The 23968-nt window shown below is 44.2% G+C and overlaps 1 protein-coding gene across 2 annotated transcripts in view; it reads left to right on the top strand.

The window, feature by feature from the left end:
- The window catches only part of GPAT2 (glycerol-3-phosphate acyltransferase 2, mitochondrial), a 64840-nt gene that overhangs the window by 10073 nt on the left and 30799 nt on the right, over positions 1–23968 (top strand). Inside the window, exons 3-8 of one of the 2 annotated variants that reach the window (XM_033159046.1) lie at positions 808–880; positions 4568–4678; positions 10380–10520; positions 15439–15538; positions 17703–17839; positions 22249–22348. In XM_033159046.1, coding sequence (XP_033014937.1) covers positions 808–880; positions 4568–4678; positions 10380–10520; positions 15439–15538; positions 17703–17839; positions 22249–22348 — 662 coding nt within the window. Of the gene's footprint in view, positions 1–807; positions 881–4567; positions 4679–10379; positions 10521–15438; positions 15539–17702; positions 17840–22248; positions 22349–23968 lie in introns of those variants that run through there. The other variant, XM_033159047.1, reaches the window with a different exon arrangement.

Below are 23968 nucleotides of genomic sequence, written 5' to 3'. Positions count from 1 at the left end.
AATTAGAACAATTTCACATACAAAAACGACTTGAGATCCAGTACAGGCACAGGATGGGATAAACACCATGCATGCGCTTTTAATTTCAGTCTCACTTCACGCTGCCTGGCTGTGACCCAATAGGTTGCTGATTGAAAGGAACTGAAAATAAAGCAGCAGCCATCATGATGCCGAACTTCATGGTGTAGCCACAGTCAGAAAACACTGTATGCTTCTGATTACTCCAACTTAAAAAGTTATCAAAAGAGCTGCTAAATTAAACAAGAGCTTGGAGCACTTTCACCTTAAGGTTAAATGGGACAGAGCTTTAAGTTTAGGGGGAAGAAATGATATAAGGAAGGGAGGACAGGACTTGTGATGTGTAAAAGGATGAGCAGCGAAGGGGGAAAAGTCTTTTCTCCTGTGATAACAGAATTCAGGATCATCTAAAGAAGTTGGCAGGCAGTAGGTTCAGGAAAGGCAAAAGGACATACTTCTTCACACAATGCATCATTAACTAATAAAGTTCATCACCACAAATGCTGGTTGGATGGTTTTCTTAATTAATTAGACAAATATCATCAGGAAATGTCTACATTTAGAGGCCATATAGAGTGTGATCATCTTAGAGCTGGGCACTTCTGGAGGCAGAAGGATGGCTTACCTTGGTCTCTATCTGATCAAGCAAGTTCAGACCAATGAGAGAGAGGAGAGAGAGAGAGAGAGAGAGGGTGGAGCGAGCAAGCTGGTGTTGTTAAGTACTGCTGAGTTATGGTGGAAGATGGAAAAGTCATTGGACCTGAATCTTTGTCCTCTTTCTGCCTTCAGGAATTCTTTTCCACAAGAACATGATCTCTCTTGGATTTTGCAATGTAATTAAAATATCAGAAGGAAACACCAGGTGAGCTCTGGAGTGGATGGGAAGGTGACCTGGGAGAAATGTCTGTATACTCCCCTGGCTTTCCCCACATATTTTTGTATAAATTACAATGCCACCTGTGCTCTGCTTCCATCGTCTTATCCTTATCTCACATGTTTATACTTATATTGGGGTTTAAGGACATCATATGCTGCTGTGGCCTGCATAACATTCTTAAGATGTTGCAGGTGCATGAATTATTAGGAAAAGCATAATGTTAGAAATTCCAGCACATGATTATACTGTATATTCTGGCGTATAAGACTACTTTTTAATCCAGGAAAATCTTCCCAAAAGTGGGGGTCGTCTTATACGCCGGGTGGAGAATCTGTGGTCGAGTATATCTCAAAGTCTATATTTTAACTGGGAAAGTTGGGGGTCGTCTTATACGCCAGAAAATACGGTACTTGGTTGTGTGACTTGTGCTCTGCACCTTCTGCTCCCTGGATCAGTGTCTCCTCCTGGTGCATTCCATTTTTGGCCTAGCATTGTACCTTCTGCTAGCGCAGAAAGTAGAAATTTGAATATTCAGTGTTTGCAGTGTGTAAGAAGAGGCAAAAGCAGTAGAGAAACCTGTGCTTGGTGTAGCTGGGGTTTTTTAGGGCTGTTGTGCACTGCAGCTTACCTGACCTCCTTGGCCACAAGCTGCCCCCACCAAGTCCAAGGTCTACCAGCTGCCACTTGTCCTATGCAGTACTACCCACCAGGAGGTTGACTCTCCTGTGTCAGCCCTATTTAAATTAACAGTATTGCTATTTGTAGTTCCTCTTTTATTTCAAGTGTGTTTGTCCAGGTGAACACCTGATGGACTATGCCTTATGTTAATTAGGGTGGGGTGGGTGCCATTTGACATCAAAAGTCTTGGACCAGCTATTCAAAGAGTGCTGTGTTTGGGTTAGTCATTTATCTCTGTGTTTCTTGATTTCCCCTTACTTCCTCTCCCCTCCTGTCTCTCCATCGCCTCCAAATTAAAATGTAGATAACAAAGCTTTCTACCTCATAGGATTTGTGTGAGGATTAAAGACTTTATTCTCATTAGCCTGATTCCTAATTACTTTAATTGTAGTTTGTGAAGTTCTTTGAAAACTGAAATCCCCAAAGTGCTAAGTGTTATTAACAGCAGGGAGGACGAGAAAGTACTTGATTGATATCAGAGCAAAAGCAAAATATTTTTTTTAAGGGGGGTGGGTCTAGTAGAGTGAAGCCCTTTGCTTTATGATCTGGATAACACGGGCCAGTTTCCACCCTAATGTGTAACTCCTTTTCAAAGTGGGAAGAACTCTGGAACAAGGAAAATGAATTCTGCACCAAGGAAAACGTCATAGTTAACCACATTTTGCAATCTAAAGCTAAATTATGCAAATGTGTTTTCCTTAATAATGGACATTTTGAATGCTGTTTTAGCACCTTAAATCAGAAGAATTGTGTTTGACTAGTAGTAAAGCAAACATCGCCCTCAGAATTCCAAAGATCAAGAAAGTGAAGGAGTTACTTCTCCCCACCACAAACCACCCCTTTGGCTCTAAAACCCTCCAAGGCAGTTACCAAAAAACCTGATGCAATAGCAAGAGGGCATTCATGTGGTTCCTCTGTATGTTGTTGGACTACAACACTCATCATTTCTGACCAGCCCTACTGGCTAGGGCTAATGGGGTAGGCCAACAAACATCTGGAAGGTACCACACTGGGTGAGCTAGATAGGATTAAAAGTCAAGCTGGAGGACTGTCTCCGCTGCCCTGGCTTAAAACAACAAGAGTTAAAGGCTCATATATAACACTAAACTGTGGTTAATCTAAAACAGAAGCAGTAGCTTTTGGTCCCTTGTGACTGTCCTGAAGCAGGAGGAGTGAATGCATCCTTTAAAAGCCTGACTGAATAAAAATATGTATTTTGTCCTAAAAGAGGACAGTGCCATCAGAATGCCCAGTCCTGCATCCGCATCCTTGGGGCAGTTCCTCCAAAAATGATTCTAATTGATGAAACAGGGATCAGACCAATGCTCCATCTAGTCCCACATTATGTTCTTGTGGTGGCTAACCAGATGCCCCAATGGGAAGCCCACAAGCAGAACATGAGCACAACAGCTCTTTGCCCACCTGCAATTCCAAAAACTGGTATTTAGAGGTGTTCCTCCAGACTTCCTTTTTGTTGCATTTCTAGGCACAGGTCCATGTCTGAGTGTTTTTGTGGTGATGCTGGTGCTTTCCCCAGGAACACCATGTTTTACTGCCAAATCGGGACAAATGGCAATCAGGTTTTCTACAGATTGCCATTTGCTCCGATTCAGCAGTAAAATGCAGATTTTCCTGGGGGAACAGCGCCAGGACAAAAGAAACCCACTGACAGAGAGCTTTGGAGGTAAGCCCTGTGTCTCAAAAGTGAGACACAAAAGGAAGTATGGATGAGCCCTTTATGCCAGTGAAAGCCAGTGCAATTTTCACAGCTGGAGAAGCAATCTCCAGAACTGTTCTGGTTCCAGGATTTTGCAGCAGCAGGTATAGATTCCAAACCCTTTTAATAGCAACTCAACATGGTAAATTAGATACTATAAAGTACATGTATAGATTTTGCAATCTAAATGGAGGATGGTCATTCCCTTCTTGGCCTTGCTTCTGAGGTTTCTGGCTGAAAATAACTGACATATTTTTTGCTACCTGTTGTGGTGATGGCCACTACTTTATTTGCCTTTAAAAATGAGTCGGGCAAATACAGTGAGGTCAGGTCTATCCAGAAACAACATATATTTGATACCAGGTACTATGAGAGACTGTGGGTTAAACCACAGAGCCTAGGTCTTGCCGATCAGAAGGTCAGCGGTTTGAATCCCTGCAACGGGGTGAGCTCCCGTTGCTTGGCCCCAGCTCCTGCCAACCTGGCAGTTCGAAAGCACGTCAAAGTGCAAGTAGATAAATAGGTAGCGCTTCAGCAGGAAGGTAAACGGCGTTTCCGTGCGCTGCTCTGGTTCGCCAGAAGCAGCTTAGTCATGCTGGCCACATGACGCAGAAGCTGTATGCCAGCTCCCTCAGCCAATAAAGCGAGATGAGCGCTGCAACCACAGAGTCGTCCGCGACTTGACCTAATGGTCAGAGGTCCCTTTACCTTTACCTTTACTATGAGAGACAACAGGGGAGGGCTGTAACGTTCAGTTTGGCAAGGAACTGTTAGATGCCGAACACTGGATTAGATTGGCCTTGCTGTCATTCAGCAAAATGGTTCCTAGATACTAAAGAGGAGCTGTGGCATCTTGTACTTAGTTTAGAGCAGGGTGAGAAAAAAATGAGCAAGCAATAGATGTAAATATTAATCATTGTTCAGCAGGTTAGTTTCTGCATGCCTTCACATACCCTCCTTATCCTATTTCTGGACAAGCAAGAGGCATTATCAGAGTAGAAGGACACACTCCAAAACCCACTGAAGAAGGGTGTGAATCAGTGATGGGTGAAGCAAGGGGAGAGTTTCAAGGACCAGGTAGAGAGGCTTGAGGGACAGTTTTGGCTCCTCATTCTGAGGTTCCTTAGCCTTCTTTAGAGATTGGGAATGGACCTTGGATTGACTGCCATATTCTGGGCAGCTGCTGCCCCCCCATCCCCCATTTTCAGCTCTTAGGAATGTCACAGATATGGGCATCCCATTATTAATCCCTTATGTATGCACTTTCTCTCTCCCAGGTTCAGAGGCTGGCTGGTAAGGAGACTCTGCTGCTTCTTCACAGTGTGTGATTGGAAAATTTGTGCTGATACCCCCAGTGATCTCCAAAAAAGAATCTTCCACAGCAAGAGGTACTGCTGTTCAGTGGAGGTTGGCCCATTTGAACAAATGGGGTGCTATCTCATCCTCAGTCTGCTCATTCAGCCCCTACCTGCTTGTTTTTTATTTACATCCAGTCCAAGGGATGACACTCATTGTTGGTTTTCTCTCTTCAGTCTCAGTGTTGCCCCTGTAGAATTCAGCAGGGAAGATGGTCACAAATCTAGAATGTGTTGGCTCTGCCTGTTAATGGCTCTGGCTCCCCCTAATGTTGGGCTCCTGGCCTTCTGCCCTACCAGTCCCAATGGCTACCAGTCACCTCTGCTGCTGAACTTGGGGCACTCTGGAGGCAGCCTTTTTGCCTTTTGGTGTTAGGTTTGGTAGCATTATTTTTATTTGGTATAATGTTTATTCATTTCCAATAATAATGAAAAAAACACATTCATATTAATAACAAATCGAGCCACATCTTACCACATTAGAAACAAAAACAATACAGCCAATTATAGAGTCCGAATTAAATAATTTCAATGGGACTCCCCATGTTCTGGATTTCAAGAGCCAATGTCTATCATTTATTTTCTGCTTTCTTCTTTGTTACTTCCCGATTTTCCAATCCTGATACTGACTATCCTCCTTTCTCAGTCAGTCACTGGTATAACTCTCTATCTTGTTTTGTTTCTGTAATCACGTAGGAGGCAGTTTTTTGCATATTGTTCTCAGTTATAATATTTTGAAGCACAGTCCTCTTTCGATGACCCCTCCTTTCTCTGCTGATGTTCTGCTGATTCTTGCTGTAAAGGCTCTGGGCTTCCATCCAAGGGTGGCGTTAATTAGCGACACCTATTGTCTTTGATCTTTCTAAATAAGCTGATGTTTCAAATATACTGTAGGGGTGTATTTGGCAATCAGTAAGTTACACAAAGGTTGTTTCCGGTTTCCCCATAAAAACCCACGCCAGCTCTCTGGGGCCCTCGGACAGCTGGCAGGCATCCAGAGTTTACCGTCGCTCTCTTTTCAAACCGTATGATACTATTCCATGCAAGCAAATGCATCTTTTGTAAAGTACATCGCTTTTGTAGTTCAAATAAAAAATACCTCCAGCCTCCCTCCAGTGAGGGAGACCGCTTTTCCTTTTCCTTTCTGCATCACAACCGCTGCTATCACCATCTTCCCTCCTTGGCCCGAGCCACTTTCATATCTGATCTTACTCTACCAAATTTGATTAGGGCTCTCCACTAAGGACTGTGAAGCCAATACATCCAATTAGTTTTGCGCCTTCTGCGTTTCCTTTGGATAATTAATTCTTTCTTGGTGAGGTTCACCAAATCACGAAATAGCAGATATAACAAAAACAAAAATATGGCAGCCGCTCACATTATTCATCAAAACGCCAGGATGAGAGTCTTTTTGAAGTCCGGAACTTGGCCTCCAGTGATTGTGTAAATTAGCAGATTTTTCTTTTACCTCTTTCCATCCAGAACATGCCTGTTTCTTTGTCTAAATCTTTTTATTTTAAAAAAACAGGGATTCCTGGCTGATGAGACTGACTTTGGAGAGTTGCCAGATTCGTGCCTTAGACATCACCCAGCGTCCCTGCCTCCACATCCTGTTGCAGAGCGCAGATAACGGGCGATCTGTGGGTGGCGCAGCTCCCACCCCACTGGAGGGGGAGGCATAGCTAATTACCCTCATATTAACTCTGATTTACTGGCACGGCTGGGAGTCCGATCTTGGGAAACTGCCATATCTCACCGCCGGAAGCCAGAAGTCTCAAGGTTAGGTAGCATTTTAGTAGCCCTCATGGCACTTGGCATTGAGAAGCAAACCCACCTGTGCTGCATCTGCTGATGGGCTTGACAGTTCAGCTGGTAGAACATGAGACTCTTAATCTCAGTGTTATGGGTTCGATCCCCACATTGGGCAAAAAGATTCCTGCATTGCAGGGAGTTGGACTAGATGACCCTTGTTGCCCCTTCCAGCGCTACAGTTCTGTGATTTCTATGATCTGAGAAAAAGCTGTGTGTGGTGCATGCCTACTGGCTAGCATCCATACCACCACTTTCCTTTCTACACTGGCCTGCGAGCTCTCCAATTGGAGAACAGCCTTTACTGAAGGTGTCATGGACTTTGAAGACGCTCAAACTCAGGACGAAAGGGAGAATCGTGCTAAGAGGAAGGCACGTTTGGCATACCCTCACCATGATCAACTCCTGCCCGGAAACCTATGTCCCCACTGTGGAAGGACATGTGGATCCAGAACTGGTCTCCACAGTCACTTAGGGACTCGCTGTTAAGACCGTGTTCATGGAAGACAATCTACTCAGTCCGAGTGATGCCAAAGAAGAAGATTCCCAGAACAGCCTACAACTTTTAAAAGAGAGAGAGAGTAAAGAATAGCTTATTGTTAGTGTAGTATACAGACACTGTTCATCAGACAAAATGTATCTGACATGTTCATGAATCTTTGTAAGATGAATTTATAAATGTAGGTAAACAACTTTGAGAGCAAAACAACAACAGCTGAAGAAAAGAACAAGACCTGAGATCTAGCGTTTGACTTGTAAGACATGTGCACACACAGGTTTGCAAAGTCAGGCTCAACTGTGCATGAACAGCCTATTGTGACATCACATCCATTTTTACCCTAACATGCAAAATTGTGTTCCGTCTTCCCAGTTTTTAGAGTATGGAGCTTCCAGAAAAGTCCATCCATCACACAGCGAAAATACTTAAGTTCATGTCCACACACTTCATGTTAATTAATGCAGAATAATGGCCATCTGGTATACACTATTCACATAACCCCCAATATAGATGCTAAAATCATAGGAATATCAGAACAGCCTCACTGCTAGACCAGACCAAAGCCCTATCTAGCCCAGCATCCTGTTTCCCACAGTGGCCAAACAGGTGTGTCTGTGAAGCCCACAAGCAGGACAAGTGGAGGTGGCATATAGCTATCATGGCCAGTAGCCTTCATAATTCTGTTTTCCACGATTTGAATCTTACCATCTGTTCCCACTGCCCTTCACCACCACATTGTGGCTGTGAATCCATAGGCTAACTGTGCTGTGTGAAGATGTCCTCCACCCGACTTTCTTCACACAGCCCAATTTTTATATGTAGATCATGTCCCCTTGAATTTTTATGTTGTGAACAGCCCTGAGATCTATGGATGAAGGGTTGTATACAAATGACGACGACTACTACTACTACTACTATAACTACTTACTTTTTTCTAAATTAGGAAGCCCCAAATGTAACCTTTCCTTATAGGGTAGATGCTCCAATCCACCATTCCAGAGGTTTTCAGCCTTTTTGAGTCCACGGTTTCCTTGACTAACTACATTTTTTGTGGCTCCCCGTGGGGAAACGTGCTCCGAACCTGAGAAGCCCAATTGTGTCGTCCCTTGCCTGCAGAGCCGGCAGCCCCTCTCCCTTTTTCAAACACTCTTCCTTGTGGAGTGTTCCCTCAGCCTCGTCTCCATTCCCCTCTCCTTAGGAGTCCTTTCGGCAGCCGTGCCTGGTTTCTGAGCCACCCCCTTCCCCAAAGAGAGGTGCCTCCTCTCTTTGATGTCAGGCTGCTGAGTTGGGGTGACCAAAGCATTTTGGTGTGCAGGGCTGTTGGAGGTGTATAAGGCTACAACCCAAGACTTGCCAGTGATAACAGAAAAGCATACATAAAAATGGCTTGCTTCCAGTAGAGTTTTTTTCAGGCAAAGCTGCTGGGATTCCTTGGAGTCTGAGGGCGTTTTTTGACAAGTGATGCTGAAAAAGCTTTTAAATAAGGATTGTGTCCCTTGTGAGTGGTTAACGTACCACAGAGGGTGGGGGAGAGTAATGTAAGAAATGTAAAGGGGGGAAACCCTAAATGGTTTGAGAGTTGCTTGTGGAAATGGCACAGCTGTGAACCTCTGAAGACATCAGCCTATTTCAGTGGGTTCAAGTTGTGGACCTCCCTCGGCCAAACGGGCTGGATCAAAAGCAAGTAAAGAAGGCAGCAACACGAGATCCTTTGGGGCAGAGATAGCTATAGTGTGCCTTACTTCCCATGTAGCTATAGAATCATAATTTGGAATTATATATTTTTCTTCATTTGGGGAAATAAATCTACATCAACAAGTAGGATTTTTGTTCTGCAGATTACTCTGCCAAATTAGAACAGGAGGTGGCAAAATTCTGAAGGTCCAGAAAAAAGAAAGTAACAAAAACCTTACAGTGGTATACGTACTGGGTGCTCTGAGTTTAGAAGACCATATATCAATATCTTTTTTATTAAAAAAAATCATATTTTATCACAAGGTTTTCTGAACCAGAATGCACAGCGTAAAAATTCACAAGCCTTTGTGAACTTACATACGTAAAAGAAAAAAGTCCATGGGGGAGGTACACCCAAAAAACTACAGTACAACACTAGTATAAAAAAAACTTTGCAACAAGTACAATCGGTGTTATTTAAATTACAATGCCTGATTCAGAAATTGTGCACATACATAGTATTGGCCTTATGCCTTCCTTTATTAAAGCTGATGCTCCATTTTGTAGGACATTGGAATATTTCTGGTTATCAAGATCTTTCCAGCCCTGACTTTTCAGTTTGTGGAGTCTTCACAGCAAAGTCCACAACCTGTTAATAATAATGCACCTTATTATTATTTTTTATTGTGCCGAGGCACAATATTTTTATTGGCAGAGGCAGAATTTCAGTAAGTTCCTGAGAAATCAAAGTTCCTTCAAAGTGGACGGGACTGTTACCTCACTTTTTTGGTTGTCAACAGGATTCTGTAAGGCAGCCAACAATATACTGTACCATATTTTAAAATACAGCTTAGGTCCAGGCTATTTGAAAGACCATATACGAGCCTGCCCAGATTTTGAGATCTTGGAAAGGGGGGGGGAGAGCTTCTATTGTTTTCACCACACTCACAGGCATACTTGGAGGGATACAGAAGGAGACCTTCTCAGTGGTGGCTCCCAGACTTTGGAACTCTGGCTCACTCCTAGTTGTCCTTCTGGTAGCAGGTGAAGTTCTTCTTATTCCAACAGGGTTTTAGGAACTGGCTGCTTTTAATGAAAGGGCTGGTGCCATGCTGCTTTTATTGTGATTATCTGTGTGTGTGTTTTAAAAAAAGATAGATAGTTTTATTTCTATTAATTTTTTTTAATGATTAAAATGTTTTTAGTTCTTATTTTAGCTGTAAGCCACCTGGATTCCCTGTTAGGGAAAAAGGCGGGAAATAAATAAATAAATAAATAAGTAACAGAAATAATAATTTCAGTAATAAAGGGTAGAAATGTCCATGGTTGTATACACAGAGAGATTGGGATTTGTATGGCGCATACATGGGAATTATCCTTCCCATAACTGTTCGCAAGGCAATTCTGTATCTTGCTCTTTCATTCACTTGTTATTGTTTGCATTAGTATTATTTGTATCCTGTTGTTCTGCATTAAGTGCCCAGAGCAGTTAATCAGAAAGAAGAACAGATAACTTAATTTGTAATTTCATGAACATGTCCAAGAGCTGGGCTCGTAAAACAACAACCAAACATAATGCTGACACATTCTTGTGTCCAAATTTCAGTTTATCACCAAGTTTTAGAGAGAGATGTATTTGTGTTCTGAAATTTGTGCATCATCTACAAGTGTCCTTTTTGACTGCTTAAATCCTTCATCAAATGCTCATCGGAAGAAACACATATGTTTTTATTCTCCTTTTTGTCCGTCAAGGGTACAGGACATTGTGTGTCAGAAAGTGCCTCAGAGCAAGGGGGATGCGCCAGAGACCAGCATGCCAGTCCCACAGTGGATGCAGAGGATTCACAGCATTCTCTGCCAGATACAGTCCTCTCTTTCACCTCTCCTACTGAGGTAATGGGATTGCAAAGGGTTTCTGTGAAATGGGTGGGTCTGTATGCTTACAGAGACTACATACCATACATTTCATGCAGATTTCCCCTCTCTCCTGGGAAATGTTGTATGCCCCTCACAGACTTAAAATTACCAGTACAGGTACTGTTAACTACTACGGTTCCCAGGTTTCTTTGAGGGTGTGTGTGTGTGTTTTAAATGTATGGTGTATACGCAATCAAATATGGAGTTGTAGAACATAATTTGTGGCTATGAACCACCTCTCTTATTTTAAAAAAGCTCAAGACAGGTAACAACAAAATTGAAATTAATTTAAAAACTGTAAAGCTCAATTACAAAAACATTAAAACAGTAAAAACAAGAAATACAATACACCAGGAGCAGCAGTTCAGTGCACTGAAACCAACAAGCTTAAATAATCTGCCATCAAAAATCTGCCTTAAAAAGGAAGGTTTGACTAGCTTCCAAAATACCATTGTTGTTCAGTCGTTCAGTCGTGTCCGACTCTTCGTGACCCCATGGACCAGAGCACGCCAGGCACGCCTATCCTTCACTGCCTCTCGCAGTTTGGCCAAACTCATGTTACCATTAGAGAGGGAATAAATAAAAAAATTACAAAATTGTCCAGTAGCATCTTAGAGACCAGTGAGGTTGATGGACTTCCATTTCATGCGGCTCAATGTGGTCCCTTCCATGATTCTAGATTCAGATTAGAGAGGGGTTAGACATGACTCCCTGTGGTTCCCTCCCCCCCCTTCCCCAGCACAGTGAAAATATCCAGGGCTTGCATTGTCATTGGGCAGACTGAGGCAGTTGCCTCCGGTAGCAGATACTAGGGCACCAGAAGTGACAGCTTTCCAGGCATTCTTCTTGTGACCTCTGGATGTTCACCTCTGTTGGAGGTCAGAGGTATGCGTGTACCACCCTGCAAAGTAACCTGCTACCCTCATGTGGCCAGAGGACACTGTAAAATTGCCAGTTTTTCAGGAGGAAAAACTGCAACTCCAGTAAGCTTCTGTACATGGACTGTGAGGGAGTCATCTTTATTGCCTCAAGCAGCAAAATGACTTGGGCTGGCCCTGTATCCATCTTTGATATATCAATTGGCTTGCTGAGATTCTATGGTAACATTTCTAGAGTAGACAGCCAGTTCCTGCGGACTGCTGACTCAGGCCTGTTACTGCCCCTTGTGACCCAAATAATGCACAGTAAAACTCACCCAATAATCCCACATAGCTGCAAAATGCAGAGGGCAATCGGTAGTGGCAAGTGTGGCGGAATAATGCCTGGTTCATCATGGGTTAACCTATTACTCCCATGTTAGGTAGGTGTTCCCTGGGAGCGGAGCTACTTGGCATTCTAAAAGGAGGGGGAACAACCTTGAAAGGCAGTTGGGGGTTTGGCAGTTGAGTGTGGAGGTTTAGAAAGAGAAACTGCGAGGTTAGGCTTTGGGGAATGGGAGGAAAGGTTATTACCATTGCTAACGGGATGCAGGAAAGATTATAACTGAGCTGAATTATATAAGAAGATTTGTACCAGTATTAACTCAAGACATCCATGTTTTCAAGTTACCTAATAAAGTTAAAAGTGCATAAACGTTCGTGGACTCTGGCAGTGCGTCAGTGCCTCAAGAGGTGTGGCTGAGGGGAAAAGCACTAAGGGTTTCCTGTGATAGAGGGAACGGGTGGCTTATTTTCCTGGCATACAGAGGACTGGGCAGGGAAGCCAAAGGTGCCACGCAGTTGCCAAAAAGGGAAGGCAAGCTGCAGTAGTTTGGGAACCCAGGGCGGGAGATCCCAAAGGTGGCAAGAGTTGTTTCGAACGTGAAGCACTGAGGTACCCCAGAGACAACTCCCATATAACCACTGAAGGATTCATCCTAGTTGGCAGAGAAACTTAGGGAGAGTCACGGTTTGGGAAGTATCCACGGGTGAGGGATTAGGATCCCTCACAGCAAGCAAGAGGGTTTTCAGGATAGCTTGTCTGCCACCACTGTGCTCATGGAGAGTGCACTTGCTGCTAAACTTCTAAGGGACCCCACACTTCCTGGCAACCTGCTCTGAAAACCACTTTGCTAGAGGTTTTAATTTGCTGAGTTTGGGAGATTTGTGAATGATACGTTTTCTGCACTGGCTCTTGACTTGCCTCCCATTCTTGTTGGGAGTATAATGCTAATATTTTCTGCTGAACCCATTTTTTGTAGCTTTTAAAAGAATGTACCCCTCTTAGATCTTCCCCCACCCACCCCCAAAAAACCACATGGTGAAAATAATATATTTCAATAATTCAAATGCATAGTTCCATCTTACTCACCATGCAGGAGTGTGTTCACTGCTAAATCTGGGGAGATAATTTCTTGCTGCCCATTACTTCTAGCATTTTCCCTAGGCAAAAGAGCAAGGAGGACACCCTGTTGGTGTCTGAGGTTAGCTGTCCTGGTAAGATCCTGGGCTGAACTGCAGCAGGATCTCACTTTGAGACTGTAGGATTTTGATCCTAGGTTTTCATTTTGCACTTTGCTGAGGGTACATGGGAGCGATATTGCCAGAAGGTTCCTGTTTGCATTGTCCTTTCTTTGCTTATGGATTGATTCTACATCAGAACGTGACTGCCTTACCAGATTGTCTAATTAAATCTGCACTGTAGCATTGAGCTCAGTGGAAGGATCTAAAGAGCCTGACATCATCATCATCTCACCACCACCACCACCACCGCTCTTTATTATGGTTAAAGATCAGAAAACAGAAATAATAATAATAATAATGTGTATAACTACATTAGCACCAAGGGGCTGACCTCATGGCCCTGAAGTTATTAAAAAAATTAAAAATGGATTATGACTCTGTGATTATGTAAATATATTTTGTAATGCTACATAGGATGTTTATCAGCTCATTGGTCAGCAATTACTGTTCGACCTTGCAGTGCTGCTGTTGAATGACTTTGATGCTTCATTTTAAGGAAGAGAGGGAATCTTTTGGTGACTGTGAAAACCTCTAGCAAGAGATTAGGGGGAAAGGGGGGGGTTCCTATTTTATTTATTTATTTAAATGATTTATAGCCCTCTCTTCATCAGTATTTATGCCAGGGTGGGTTACATCATGAAGTAAGAAACAACAACAACCACATGGATACATAAACCACAATGAAAGGCAAAAAAGAAAAAAAAAAAAAGAATATAGATAAGCACAGTTCAGAGATGGCTAAAAACAAATCACCATACACCCACAGCAACCGGGCTATATAGCCCCTGTGTGTGTGTGTGTGTGTGTGTGTGTGTGTGTATGTGTATATATATATATGGTAAAGAAATGAGCACCATGTAACGTACCGTACTTTGATTCTGGGAAAGGATTGATGCAAGATTCCCCCCCCCAATATATCAATGATCTTTTGGTAAGTCTTTGCTTGTTGGCTTTTGGTTTTTGAAAAGAAAGTGAGGGGGTGAGAGAGAGGCAGTGAACTTCCTTCAGGAAGTCCTTTGAAACCTACAGATGAAAACCACAGTGTATAAGAGGTTTCTTATTAACCCAGCACCTTTCATCAACTTCAAATTAACACAAGTTAGGGACTAATAGGAAAAGCAGCGGCAGTGAGTGCATGCAGTTAACTCAGAGAAAGGGCTGATTAGCTCAGAAGTTCTCTTTCCCCGTTTGGAGGGGGTGGGAGTGATGATGGGGAATGAGCTGTCTGGCATGATTGTAGGTAGGGGTGCTGCCAACCGTAGTGATTTGAGGGAGGAAGGTAGTCTTTGATGAGAGAGTAGCTGCCCAGCTTAATGGGAATATTCAAAGTTTTTTTGGGGTGTGTGTGGAGTTTTAGATTTCCCGTTGCAGTTACGAAATGCATGAAACATAGACAATATAACTTTTAAATGGCTGTGACCATCTTTGGGACCTTGACGAATCCCTCCTTGTTTAAATCAGATCAGAAAGGAGAAACCTGTACCATGTCAGATAATTTCCTTTTTCTTCTTCTTTTCTGTCAAAGAAATCATAGATTCTTGTCTTGTATTTTTAATCTCTATACAATGTTAGGTGCTCTAAGGGTTGAATAGTAGTAGTAGTAGTAGTAGTAATAATAATAATAATAATAATAATAATAATAAATAATAATAATACTGTAATTTATTATTTATACCCCGCGTCCAACAGAACACTAAAATGCAACAATCTATTAAACATTAAAAGCCTCCCTAAACAGGGCTGCCTTCAGATGTTTTCTAAATGTCTGGTAGTTGTTTTTCTCTTTGACATCTGGTGGGAAGGCGTTCCGCAGGGCGGGCACCACTACCGAGAAGGCCCTCTGCCTGGTTCCCTGTAACTTGGCTTCTCACACTGAGGGAACCGCCAGAAGGCTCTCAGCGCTGGACCTCAGTGTCCGGGCAGAACGATGGGGGTGGATACGCTCCTTCAGGTATACTGGACTGAGGCCATTTAGGGCTTTAAAGGTCAGCACCAAAACTTTGAATTGTGCTCGGAAACATACTGGGAGCCAATGTAGGTCTTTCAAGACAGGTGTTGTGTGGTATTGGTGGCCGCTCCCAGGCACCAGTCTAGCTGCCGCATTCTGGATTAGTTGTATTTTCCGGGTCACCTTCAAAGGTAGCCCCACGTAGAGCGCATTGCAGTAATCCAAGCGAGAGATAACTAGAGCATGCACCACTCTGGTGAGACAGTCCGTGGGCAGGTAGGGTCTCAGCCTGCAACAATAATCTGTCCTGGAAACCAGTAAAGTACCCTGGAAGAAGGCAACAGAGCTGTGGTTGCCTTTCTCCCCTCTCCCCTCCCTCAAAGGCTTTGATTCTATGTTCCCATGCCACTTGGAGCCTCTTAAGAGTTGTAGTGATGCTTGCATGCTTTCTTGTTGCTTTGTGGACTTTATTTTAACCTTACTCCTACTTCCCCTCTATCTTCAGGCTCAGCCACTGGGCTCTGCTAAAACTTCTGAATCAAATGTTCCTTGGCGTGATAATCCACAACGGGCAACTGGAGATGGTGCGCAGGGCTGCTGAGGTGGTAAGGGATGCTGTTTACTGGGTGGATGCAAGAGGGTTTCCCATTCCCAGAAGTATTGATAGCTTTCATAACGCGTCACTCCAAAATTCCAGACCCCCACCCAAACTGATGCCAAAGTTTAGTGCTAGTTTTGTGTCGCCTCCCAAACTGAGTAAGTTAACGAAGCTCGTATAACTGATCTTGCAGGGAAATAATTATAATGTGGGAACCGTATTTTGGGAATGCAGATGGGCTTGGCAGGATGCTAGAACAACATGGGAGTGAGTGTCTGGTTTGTATTCCCATGTTGCCTCTTGCTCTGAAGGCTCCCCTTTTTCTTTTTCTTTTGTTGTTCATCTGCATGCAGTCTCATTAACTCAGAGTAGATGATAAAAGCGAGAGCAAAGCAAAAAATAAAATAAAATATGGAAATGATGAGTGGGGAAGTAGAAACAAAAAGAAGAAAGAAAAAGAGAAAAAAAGAAAACCTTAGCAAAAAAATAAAAATACATGCAAGCATCTTTCTTCTCTACTTTTTGTTAAACAGGGGTTTTTTTTAGGTTAAGGTGTCTCAATCATTCATTTCCATTCCCATGAAAAACCCAAGATAGGTTCTCTATTACTGATAAGCGTTAAACATATTATTTCTCACCATCACTGCTCCATATTGAATAATACTAATTTTTTCCATCCATGTCTATATTAAAGCTTCTTCACTGTGATCACACATTGAGTCCATATTATTTTTATTTTTCAGTATATGTCCACTTGCTCATGTCCAGTTCTGTATGTTCAGTTCCATTTCTTGTATTCAACTTCTATTGTTATTCCATTTTTATTTCTCATTATATCCCTGCTAGTTCATGTCCAGTTCCATGTTTTCAGTTCCATTTCCTGTTCATTTTACGATGGTATCCCATTCTCTTTCTCTAGGACAGGGTTTCTCAAACTCGGCCCTCCAGATGTTTTGGGACTACAACTCCCATCATCCCTGACCATTGGTCCTGATGGGAGTTGTAATACAAAAACAGTTGTAGACCCAAGTTTGGGAAACCCTGCTCTAGGAGCTTCTGTTTTCCTCTCCCCCCCCCCAATATTTTTCCAGAGGCAATACCATAATTCTAATAGCAACATTCTTTGAATTTGCTCCAGATTGTATGCAGTCCTTTCTTCTGCTAACACTAAAGAAAGGCTAGTACTGAAATCCCAAAGCTGCTCATGTGCATTCTTGAGTTTTTTGATCACTGAGTACCTAACCTTTGAGTCCAGCTGAATGTGGGCTTTATTCTTCTTGCTTTTATGTTGGAGGTTTCATTGCAGGTATTGCTGGCCAGGTGCCAGTCACAGCCTTTTAGCCTCACACCTGCGGTATGAGGGTCATGATACTGACCTGCAAAGCTTCTTTACGGTTTGCTAAGAGAATGTCTGACACGGTTAAACCACAGAGCCTAGGGCTTGCCGATCAGCAGGTCGGCAATTCAAATCCCCACGACGGGGTGAGCTCCCATTGCTCGGTCCCAGCTCCTGCCAAACTGGCAGTTCGAAAGCACGTCAAAGTTCAAGTAGATAAATAGGGACCGCTCCAGCGGGAAGGTAAACGGTGTTTCCGTGTGCTGCTCTGGTTCGCCAGAAGCGGCTTAGTCATGTTGGCCACATGACCCGGAAGCTGTACGCTGGCTCCCTCAGCCAGTAAAGCGAGATGAGCGCCGCCACCCCAGAGTTGTCCACGACTGGGCCTAACGATCAGGGGTCCCTTTACCTTTACCTTTACCAAAGAGAATGTCTGGGAGGAGCCATCCAGACACCCTCTTGATGTTTTGGGGTGCAACTGCCATCAGTGCCAGCCAGCACAGAAATTGTAGTTCAAAATGTCTGCAGGGCAACAGGTTGACTAAGGCTGCTCTAGAAATATGTTTAAGTGCTAAGTATTGTTTTTTTACATGGTTAAGCATACTTTCTGCTTTTCAGAAGAAAAGGAAGCCTTTCTTTTGCTACCCCTACTTATGCTATTTTAACTGTTCATGAGCCATGTGTGGTTCCTGAGCCAGACCCACCCCCCACCCCCCGCAGCATTTTCGGGTGCTCTGGTGCCTCTTTTCTTACATGAAGCTTTTGCACTGTGCCCTCTTTGGTATATGTGTATGTTTGCTGTTGCTTAGGACTGTTGTTTTTCTCTTGCCTCCAGCCTGATGTTCCTGTGGTCTTTTTATCAACCCACAAATCTCAGTTGGACAGGCTGTTGCTTCAGCTCCTTCTCATCTCACAGGGCCTAGGCACACCCAGGGTCACTTGTGAATACAAAACCTATCCTTCAAAGTGCAGGTAAGATTTCAATTTGGAGTGCATTTTGAGATACGAGAATACGTTTTTTTCACACATTTTTCTGGGATCCCCCCCCGCCGCCCGCCTTCACTTTCATCTGCTTGAGGGTATTTGGATTAAGTTTCATTCCAATATGCCATTTGCTAAGCCCTCCACTCTCTCACTCAGCCCAGACTTGAACATATATTTCAGGATGGTTGTTAGGATTATTGGAGTTACATATTGAATTGTTTTTGAATCCTGAAAAAAACATCAGCCTTTGCCATCCTGGTGTCCTCCACCTGGGAAGTCATAATCCAACATCTGGGAGGAGGCAACAGGTTGGGGAAGCCTGCAAACATAAATATTATTCTGATTTTTTATGTTTTTTCTGGTGCCTAGAATAATGTTTTCTTACAAATGTAACTTACAAAGCACAGAGGGGTTTTATGTGGAGACCCAGTGCCCTGCACCCGATTTCCTCTTCCTCTCCTCTCCTCTTCTGAGTGTCATCATCATAATACTGACGTACTCCAATCTTGGGAGAACCCCACCAAGCAGAACCCCACATTGAAGGTTCCATGGGGCTGAAAAGCATTCCCCAAGCAACACCCTATGGGAATGACCATCAAGTAGGACTGGAACCACCGCAAAGCGGTTGCCACCAACCCCTAGTTTGGACAGTCACTCCAGAAGGGATACCATGGTTGATGGTATAGAAAGCCGCTGAGATGTCAAGAAGAATAACAGGGATTATGTTTTCCCTGTCTCTCTCTCGACAGAGGTCATCATACAGGCCGACCAAGCAGTTTCTGTGCCAAAACCAGGCCTAACCCTGATTAAAATGGATCCAGAATTCAATTTCTTCCAAAAGCACCTGGATCTGGTCTGTGACCACCTGCTCCAGAACCTAGGTCAGGAAAGGAAGATTAGCAACTGGCCAGTAGTTAGTAGGTTTCCGAATCCCATGAAGGTTTCTTAAGGAGTGGTTTTACCACTTCCTCTTACAAAGAGGCAGGGACCACCCCTTCTCGTAAAGAGGTATTGATCACCTCCCTGGCCCAGCTAGCTGTTCCCTCCCTACTGGTTTTTATCAGCCAAGAGGGGAATGGGTCCTAGAGCGCAAGTGGTGCCCTGACTGATCCGAGCACCTTGCTCACATCCTCAAGCCTTACCAACTGAAACTCATCCAACACAACAGGACTAGACTGTGCTCTGGATACCCCATGAAATTCATCTGCTATAAAGAGTAGAAATTCATCTGCTATAAGTCTTGGTGGATGCAAGTGATTTATCCTCAAAATGTTTTTGCAAACAAGTCACAGGTAGTTACTATTGGTTCTATCACCTCCTTTGGGCTAGCCTGTAAAAGGCCTTGTACAACCCGGAAAAACTCTACCAGACGACATAATGAGGATGCAATGGAGGCAGCAAAGAAGGCATCCATTGCATCACCATTATGTTGTCCAGCAGAGCTTTTCTGGGTTGTATGGGGCCTGCACTGCCACCAGTGTTCTGTTACATTCATCTGGATCTTTCCTCCACTTGCGTTCAAGCCATCTCCTGGCTGTTTCCTCACCCTAAGCTTTGGAGTATACCAGGGGGCCCAGTCAGGCTCCATGTAGTGGGAGAGGGCACTCGTGTCAATAGCCCAAGCCATTCGGGTGTTCCAGCGGTCAGCAGGGCTTTGACAAGGACGCCAGTCATATCAGCTGGAAAACCTCCCAGAGCCATTTGGAATCCCACTGGATCCATCAGCTTCCAAGGGCAGACCTTCCTAATAGATCCCCACATCTGCAGAGAGAGAAAGGTGCTAACAGCCTAAATCTCAATAGGAAGTGATCTGACCATGACAAGGGACTGCTGTCAATGCCACCCACCTTTCAAATCACCCTCTTCCTGCCGAGTCGAGGAAGAAAACAAGGTCCAGCCTGCCATGTGCGTTGGGCCGGGTGACATGTTGGGACAGCCCCATGGTGTCATGGTGGCCATGAAGTTCTGAGCTGCCCAGAGCCAGTTGCCTAGGCATGAATGTTTGAAGTCTCCCAGTCTGGGAGTTCTCAACATGACCTTCAAGACCCGCTCAGGCAGGGAGACTGCTGGGCAGCGAGGCGGACGGTAAAACAGCAGGATTCCTAACTGTACTCATTGCCCAACAACAGGAACACACACTCTAGATCCCCCCCCCACTGGACAGAGAGCCTGGAGATAGGGAATCTCTATAGACCACAGCAATTTCCCCCTCCCTGACCCTTGAGTTGCGCTGAATGAGATTTGATTGTAGGATAATCTGTCAGAGCAGTATTGGATAAAGAAAATTCTCGTTCAGGAAGTGTGGAAGGAGAAAAAAAATTATATAGGAAATAAATAAAATTGAAATGTAGGAGAGAGACTGAGCCAAGTAAAGGTTGGAATGTGAAGGCTGTGTTTAGAAGAGAACCATGAGAGAATGACACATACGCAGGAGCTATTGCTGTAGCTTGTGTGGACGAAGGAAGGAAGGAAATATAAGAAAGGTTCATTCACACTTTCGTTTGTGCTGTGGCCAGGGGCATAGCTAACTGCTCTGGCACCCAGAGCGGCAGGGGCGGGGCGGTCTGCCAGCGGGGGCACTGCAGTGATCCGCACACAGGGGTGCTGCAGGGGAGTGCTGCGGCGATCTGCGCATGGGGGCGCTGTATTGCCCATAGAGGGACATAGCTGCCCCTTTGCTTTCGTTTGCTTGTGTGTGCTTTTCCTCATATTTGGGTATCCCCCCCCCCAGCTACTTGCTGGTTGTGGTTGTGTTGCATCAGCATTGCAGTGCCTAAAACGCACCCTGATAATTGTCGTTTAGTTTCTATTTGGCCATTCCAGGCTGAACCCAGAAGGTATTGAGTATTTGAACCCCAATATTTTCCCAATAAGGCAACTTCTGAATTGACAACTACGTTGTTATGCTCGAACATGACCTCCCTCTTGGTCTGGAAAGGCAATTTCCCTTTCCTCTTCACCCAGGTGGCCTCCTGCCTTTGTTGCCATCTGACAGGGCTCCCATCCAGTAAGAGTTTAGGTGGTGGAGGGAGGGAGGGAGGGAGAGATACTCTGTTAAGAAAGTGGTGGGAGAATGGAGGGAGAGAGTCTGCTTTGCCACCTCACCCTGAGGTTTAACCTGGAAAGGAACCCAACTGCCCCCTCACAGTGCAGTTTCCCCCGATGCAGCTACGGAGGTTTGGCTTTCAAGGCTGCAATTGTATAGTTGCAAACCTAGTGCCCTCCCACCTGTTTTGTACCACAACTCCCATCATCCCCAGCCAGCCCTGGAGGGAACAACAAGTGGCATCAGGGTGGTGAAGAAAGGTTTGAAGAGTCTGACACTGGTAGTGTTTGTGAGCGAGGCCTTTCCCACTTTTGATTATCTCCCCTTTCCCCGCCCCTCAGTTTGATTCCTTATGGAAGTTTCCCTTCCACTTGTTCTCAGTTTTGCAATTAGTGTGGGTGGTTCTGTCTTGAAAAAGCTTTTACCACTTCTGCTGATGCTGAGTGCCGTTTGGGTCTAATAAATCAGATTTCTTAAGTCTTATTAAATGAAATAACAATATTTTAATAATTTGTGGAATTTGCATAATTTGTTCTGATCACAATGAACTTGCGGAATTAAGTTTTACAGCTGGATAGATTTGGATATATGATTCTTTCCACCCAGACCTTTGCGTCCCCCCCCCCCACCAATCTATTAATAACATTAGAAAATTGAAAAAATCTGCATAAAGATATGCTTTATTCTGTTCCTGTAAAAAGGCCCTGCAAACCTATTTAAAACATATACATGTTCTTATTTTCACACATTTTTTCTTCATCATGCAGAGTATTAAGGCTGCTGGAAGACCTCCTTGCTGTCATATTTTTCGGGTCACATCCTCACCATATGTTTAAAGCACCCTTATACCACATTAACAATCATGGCTTCCCCTAAAGAATGCTAGGAACTGCGGTTTATTAATGGTGCTGGGGGGCTTCTCCTCACAACTCTCAGCGTACTAATCAATGGTCCCAGGATGGGGGAAGTGGTAAAAAAAGTGCTTTGAATGTAGATGTGACCAAAGCTTATTTCCACAGCTAGAATTTTGTTTGCATTCTTTTAAAAAAAGAAAAGAAAAAAATGACTGTGGCTGACAGGATCATAATAATAATTTATTATTTATATCCTGCCCATCTGTCTGGGTTTCCCTAGCCACTCTGGGCGGCTCCTAACAGAATTAATGATGATGTCGATGATGATGGTGGCGACAACAACAACAACAACACTACGATAAAATATCAGACATTAAAAACTTCCCTAAACATCCTAAGTTGCATCTCACAGACCAAGTCCTGTTCCTATACAATAGGATGTGTAGAGGACCCAGGCTCATAATAAACCAGCGCTGCTCTTGCTCCTCTTTGTTCAGAACCCTGCTGGCGCTCCTAGGAGGGGTATTCCTGCCGCAAGGAGTGGAACAGGCCCGGGACAGTGAGCAAGGAGTCCTCTCCAGAGCCGTTTTGGCTTCAGTAAGTTTAGTGTTTGATCTTTGGAAGGGAGGGAGCACTGGGGGTGGGCGTTGGTGCTGAGGGGGGGGGAGGAGGAGGAGACTTGGCTGAGAGTTTTGAAGTCACTTCTAAGAACACTTGACCAACAGCCATTTAATGTGACAATTTTTCATATTGGATTGACTTTCTCACGGGCTCCACAACAGCATTTCATCTTGTGAATGACCAGGTGATGTTTCCTCACATTCTGGCTTTGAAGCTTGGCTACATATTGCCACGTCAAAAGTAGCCATGTATGGCTGAGGCAACCCAGTCAGGTGGGTGGCAAATAAATCATGACAACTACAACAATTATTAGTGTTATTATATGAGCCAAGCTAAATGTGATGTAGGAGATGCTATCGTGGATCTCCTGGTATCCTTCTCTTTGCTTGAATAGCAGCTTGGAGAGTTCAGGGATTTTAACCTGGGAACTGGAAAACTGCTAGTTGATGCTCTCTATATTGAGAAATGTTCAGCTCGTTCTCCCTTGAGTCCCTGTATGCCATAACCTTGTTGTGGACATGTAGTAGTGGGAGACATTCCTTAGGGTGTTCCAAAGTAATCAGCCAATCTCCAGGGTATGAATTACAAAAGGCTTGATTTTTAATAAATGAGGAAGGAAGGTTGAGTGACAAAACAAACGCACAGAGGAAACTAGCTTACTAGCCTAGCAAGCTATGTTTTCCACATAAGTGCCAGAATTGCATTGAGTCTTCAATATGCTTGCTGGAAGACAAAAGTAGCATAATGCATCCCATCTTTATTTTGAGTGATGTGAAGGGTGGATAATTTGCAGCCCAGAGGGACACAGCTACTGGAGGGTAACATGGAACAGTAGGCGTGAATGTTGGGTAGTATTTTGAGCGCTTATGAGATGGGCAGTCAGGGTGTTTATGGCAGATATTTGGGAGGGAGGTGGGGACCAGTTTCTTACTGCTGTACTAGATGTTTGTTGAGCATCTAAGCCTCACCTTTGTGTGTACAGGTGAAGCATGCTGTCTCTGGGGCAGTGTCTGCTTTGCTCAGTGAGTGTGTGGGTTTAACACACATTCACAAAGTGTGCATGTTCCCTGGGTTTCAGTACTGCCTTCTGGTGCTGATATTAGCTGGAGTTGGGGCAGAGGAGAGAGTAATCCCTCCCCCCCCCTCCCTGAAGCTAATTGCAACTTGGAAGGGGTAATTTAAATGGGGGTGGGGAATGGTACAGTGGTACCCCGCTAGACGAATGCTTCGCTAGACGAAAAACTCGCTAGACGAAAGCATTCGTCTAGCGGGAGGCTGCCCCGCTAGACGAAAAAGTCTATGGGGCTGCCTCGCAAGACGAAAAAATTTCGTCTTTTTTTTTTTTTTTTCGTTTTGCGGAGCGCGGCTCCCATTGCCGCTCCGCAAGACGAAAACCCCGCTAGACGAAAATTTTTGCGGGACGAATTATTTTCGTCTAGCGGGGCACCACTGTATGTGTATGGGGGGGAGGTTTAAAGCCCTCCCTTAATGGTTGCATTTAACTAAAGGAGGTGTGACATGGAAGATCCGTGATCAGATCTAGTTTAGTCCTAAGGCAGACTCTGATGGTTCAGTATTATGAATCTTCCCCAGAGA

Source organism: Lacerta agilis, chromosome 8 (genome assembly GCF_009819535.1).
Source record: "Lacerta agilis isolate rLacAgi1 chromosome 8, rLacAgi1.pri, whole genome shotgun sequence".
Taxonomy (NCBI): Eukaryota; Metazoa; Chordata; class Lepidosauria; order Squamata; family Lacertidae; genus Lacerta; species Lacerta agilis.
The sequence above is the reverse complement of the archived record's forward strand: the minus strand, read 5'-3'. Positions and strand labels throughout refer to the sequence as shown.